The 5,403-nt window shown below is 37.1% G+C and overlaps 1 protein-coding gene across 1 annotated transcript; it reads right to left on the bottom strand.

Moving 5' to 3' along the window:
* Positions 1–4,070: 4,070 nt before the first annotated feature.
* On the bottom strand, positions 4,071–4,967 carry LOC125195100 (alpha-1,3-arabinosyltransferase XAT3-like). The gene has a single exon (XM_048093297.1). The coding sequence runs from the start codon at positions 4,965–4,967 to the stop codon at positions 4,071–4,073; it is 897 nt and encodes a 298-aa protein (XP_047949254.1).
* Positions 4,968–5,403: the final 436 nt, after the last annotated feature.

Genomic DNA, 5,403 nt, shown 5'->3' with positions numbered 1-5,403 from the left:
AAACATTCGGTAAGTGTTGTTCATATATTTTTTATGAATTGTGACACCACCTTGTATTACGAATATAATGGAAACACATGTGTGTGTGTGAGTGTATACAAGTGAGTTTGAATGGAGAAAAATATGATGATGATGATGGTGATGATGATGATGATGATGATGATGATGATGATAAATTTACCCACCGGAGGAAAAGACCGAAGAAGGCATGCCTGTCTGATCTTCAAATACAGACCGTCGTGAAAGCATACATGTTTATTGAAATTAATGACTCTTTGGAGAATCTATTAGGCAATTCTAAACCGTAGTAATTTATGATTTATGATTTAAATTTCCATGAGCATGAATTGTTTGCATTTTTATGTGAAAATATGATGCACTAGGGAAATATTCAGTAACTTTAACCGGTAGGCCACATTGCAACTTTTGCGAATACCTCGAATGGGCTATAAAATCGAAAAGCCACTACTGAATGAGCATTTGCATCAATATCAATTACAACTCATGTCGCTGAAGAAACTCCCACATCAATTCAAACCCATCTCACTGAAGAAACTCGTTATATGTCGATAATGTTGTCCTAGTTCATTGATAAAATGTTGGTGAAGGCCTCGATACTCTCTTCAAATAATGCGGGTATTAAGTTCAGTACCTACGCATGGTTGTCCACCAAGCTACCTCTATTTAGATCAACATGTGCACCAACATTCCTATGAAATTGAAGTTTTTCAAATCTATCATTTATGTTGTAAGGTGCAACAAGGATTCTTAGGGTCGATGGATGAACAATGACATTTTTACCGATGTAGTTCCGAAGCTCTTAACGACATCAATCTGATTCGTAGGCCGAAAAATGACGTCGATAGGCACGCTTCCTGCTCTTCATATCATGCAGTAATATATTTAGTCTCATTATGAAATCCATTTTTTTCTTTTTCTTTCCAAAATATCGGTGGATTGAGCCTCCATTGTCCAATAAATTTTCAATAGGAAGTGAAGTTCTTGGATTTACTTGCAACCAACATAATTTTTCAAAATCATAAGGCCTAAAGTAGGGAGCTTGTGAAGCATGAAACTCATAGTTAACAACTAATTTCATAACATTTTTTTGATCATTGATGTGATTTTTAGAGCTTTTAAGTCAATGGATAAATGTCTCCTTTAAGTTTAAAATAATAACTCTAAAACTACAACTTAACTGCAAGATGCATAGTAAATATCCAACAATTATTGCAACGACATGTAAATCAACTTATCCAAGATTCATATGATGAACACGATACAAATCTCAAACTCTTTATCTATGTTTCCTCCTATTAACCAAGTTAAAGAGACATTGGCTAAAAGACATGATTGAATAATAACACAAGCCGGAATTTTAATTCAATGTAAAAGCATCATAGAATAAGATCATAGATTAATCAACCATAAAATCCATAAATAGTTCACATCTTTCACAAATTAGGTGCAACGTAAGAGTTTTAGTTACACATCCACAATTAATAAAGAATAACCAAGGAACTCATGAAATTGATGTGTAGATGGTAGCAAATCTCCTCCGAGATGATGGAAGTTGAGTGATTGAACCTAATATCTTCTTTACCTCTTCCTCCTCTTTCATTCTCTGATAATTTGCGTGTGTCAAATAATGTGTAAAATGAGCCTAAAACTGCCACTTATAAATCATGAAAAATTGTCAATTTGCGGTTGCACTTACGTGTACTCGAGTTGAGTAAAGTATAGGCACAACTCGACTCGGTCGAGTCAAACTCTCTGTCTTGATGGGTTTTTTTTATCTCTTAGGATGACTCTGGTCGAGTCACTTTTCAGCACAAGTCGACTCGGTCGAGTCAAAGCTTCTGTCTTGGCAGTTTTTTATCTCTTAGGATGACTCTGGTCGAGTCACTTCTTGCCACATTCCAACTCTGGTCGAGTCAAGTTTAAAAACTGCTTCCAACTTCATTTTTTACTTCAGACTTCGTTCCAACTTCATTTTATACACTTCATTCCACTTCCTACACAAGAAAAACACACTTTTGCAAGCATTAAATCATATTAATCATTCAAAGATATGGGAATAAAGATAGCATATTTGATTCACATCATTTATCCATGCCTTTGTATTTTTGAGATACATTCTTGGCCATATTGTAGAGTATGCCTTCAAGATTATCGTATGCCCCTCTGCTAAGGATACCATACTTAAGTTTCCATGATACTCCTAGATGGATTGTTCTAAGACAAAAAAAAAATGGTGGTGAAAATAAACTTAAAATCTTTCTCTATGTGCAGGAAGATGGGTGTCATCGTAAGGATTAACCCCACCCTTAATGTCTTTATTCTTCCGTAGCTATCGTTTTTTAGGAACAAGCCATACAAGCGTTTTCCTGGGTCACTATTGCAACAAAGCGATCACGTAAGAGAGATATAGTTCTTTAAGGATTGAGTTATGTTCATCAAGAGAAAAGCAGCAGTAGATTGATGATTTGTATGTACCACTACCAATAATTTGCAGAGAGAGAAAGAATGGGAAATGGAAAGATATGGATCATGAACTTTACTGGGTTGTTGGAATATCCCATTTGACCCGACCCTGAAGTTTTCTGGTCGAAATCTTGCGCACGTGGCAAGCCTGAATCTGACATGGAAAACGCTGAAAATTCATTAACCCTAAAAGTCATAAACTTTTCCCGTTTTCCGATTTTTCCATAAACTTTTCCCAATATCTCGTCGCGATTTCTTCTCTCAAATATATTAAATATTCTAGGTATAAAATTAAATCTGAATACATTAAATATTGAATAACTAAAGTAAATTACAATGGACATAGAATAAGTAAACCCAAATAGGAGTATTACTAAAAAATTATTTCATCAAACCCTTCAAATCGCATCTCTCTCTTTCTCTATCTCTCCCAAATCGGCAGCACCCACCTCACTCGCCGGCGCTCCTTCCGTCCTGACTCGCCGACCACCTCCTTCAACTCAACCTGGCAGTACAACATTTGGTTTGATTCAACTTTCTTTAACTTAAGATTCAATTTTTGGAAGACTCAAAAGGGTGTAGTGATTTCATCCAACTTGTCCTTTTTATTAGTATGGATTCCTTCCAATTTATGGTGCTTCCTAAGTTTAATTTATCCATCAAATTTGTTGTATACAATTGATTTCAGGCCAACTAGATATCGCTGGAACATGGATTGATTGGATTAATCCATCCTTGTCAAAATTTGGAATTTGCAATTTTCAACAACTTTTAGCTATGTGATACACAATCTTAGTTGACTGTGATTACTGCCATCACTTTTCTATATCAAGAACTTAAGTTTAGAAACTAGAATTTGAGTTAGCTTACTGACTGTGATTAGTGCATTTTCTAGTGAAGGTTATAAATATAATTTTTCAAATTTGTGGTTGAACAATTGTAGATTTTTATGTGTTTGCTGTAGGTTTTACATCTTGAGGCCAAGGTATATTTTGCTAGTAACCTTGTAGATTCAGCTTCTTCTTCGGTGTTGTAAAGATGGTGGAGACACTTTTTGAAGATATATTTCGAAATGTAAGGCCACATGGAATGAATGAATTAAGCAGCCATGAGGTCCAAGGCTTTCAATAGGGTATCCTTAAAGCGGGCTAAATCAAGATTGACATTTTGTTTATTCACTAGGAGCGTGAAATAAGCTGGTTGTCCTATATTGTCACGATATTTGAGAGGGTTTGTGTATAGTAGACTGTCTTTGGAATAATTCCCCAAAAATGAGCTCTCATTTGGTGCGATCTTATACTCCAAATACTTCAACTTCATCTCCTGCGGATTCTTCGCAAAGCACATCCTCGCCTGATCATCCAGCCCCCACGGTATGATTTGGATCACAACTGACAATGAAAAATGATTGGAGCCATTAATGTAAATCAATATATTTATAGATAGGTCGACTCACCAGCATTGGATATGATCAATTGATAACTATTTTAAATTGATAACCGACAATTATGTCAACTCATGTTAAACATCTAGTATAATGCAGGTTATAAACATAGTTGTCAGTTACTATTAATTTAAAATAGTTGTCAACTTAACAGGACCCTACCAGCATTTTCAGGTAGAAAGAGCATGTTTGTGAGAGCAGATCCATGAACTGCGACCATGATGTCGAATGTGTTAACGATTTTGGCAGAGTACTCAACATGATCTCCTAAATCATGTATAGCGGGATCGAAGCCAAGCATCCGTGCTAGCTTGAGCAGCTCGAGCTCATTCATCAGCTTACGATTTTTCGTTCTAGAAACAATGAGCATCCGGGGCCGAATATGGTCGCCCACTAAGTCTCTCTTCAAGGAGTAGGTGGTGCGTAAAAGCCTGGTGAGGTTTCGGGTGGAAAGGCTCGACAACGGGGAGGGATCAATGGAAAGGTCGGATGGATGAGCTTTGAGTCCCACAATCAAATTTGTGAAGCAAAGAGTTCGATTCTTGTCTCTATCGATGTCGACCACCTCGTATTTGGAGAGAGTTTCTATGGTTTTTCTATGCACGGAAGTGACGCAAGAAGCATTGTGGTTGGTGACGAGGAAGATAACGTTGCGGTTGAAGCGTTGGGACGTGGCAAAGAGCGGGACCATCACGTCGCTCACGCTGTGGAAGTAGTTTAGGGCTATTCTAGCGGTGGAGAAGAGGATGGCCGGGGCGTCTAGGGTTTTTGTACAATGGGGGAGTTTTTCGGGCGGCACTGCCTTTATTTGGAAAGCGGAGACGGAATACATGGCAAGCGTGAAGCCTTTTCGAGCGTATGGTTTGATTGTGTGGGGGATGTTCGGGTTGTCCATTGAACCGATGAAAACGGTGGCTGAGCTTCCCTCCAGGCGTACATCGCCCGTGAATTCGTACGCGTCGGATCTTGAGTTAGAGTAGTTCAGCACTCTGCTCTCGCCTCCATATTCTGACATACAAATACACAAATACTTAGCCATACTACTTCCATACATAAATAAGTATTTGACAAACTTACTAATTTGATAACCACGCAAGTAGAATGACTTGGAAACTGCGGTAAAGTCGAATGTCATTGTTATCATACATATGATTGTTGTAAACGTCAATATTTTCTGCCACCAGTTGCTCCTTGAATTTATCTTTTCAAACCCCATTGTTACCTTATTGCTGGAATATATACAAAGTATCAGAATAGATTGAAGTTTGTAAGAGTTAAATAAATGACAAATATTGAACTCATAAAACAACTCAATGTATATTATTCTGCAATATATAAGATGTAATCAAGCAAAAGGTTGAGTTCCAAAGATTTGTTATGGAAAACTAAGAGATTATATAAGCGATCAACATGCTAATGTCCTTCCTCTTTATGTGTGTAATAATTTATACTGTACTTATCTAACATATGGTATA

This window comes from Salvia hispanica, chromosome 6 (assembly GCF_023119035.1).
Source record: "Salvia hispanica cultivar TCC Black 2014 chromosome 6, UniMelb_Shisp_WGS_1.0, whole genome shotgun sequence".
Lineage (NCBI taxonomy): Eukaryota > Viridiplantae > Streptophyta > Magnoliopsida > Lamiales > Lamiaceae > Salvia > Salvia hispanica.
This window is presented reverse-complemented; position numbering and strand designations above follow the sequence as displayed.

Coding starts and splice junctions, on each gene's coding strand:
- LOC125195100 (XM_048093297.1), bottom strand. CDS start 4,967: ATGGCTAAGTATTTGTGTATTTGTATGTCAGAATATGGAGGCGAGAGC.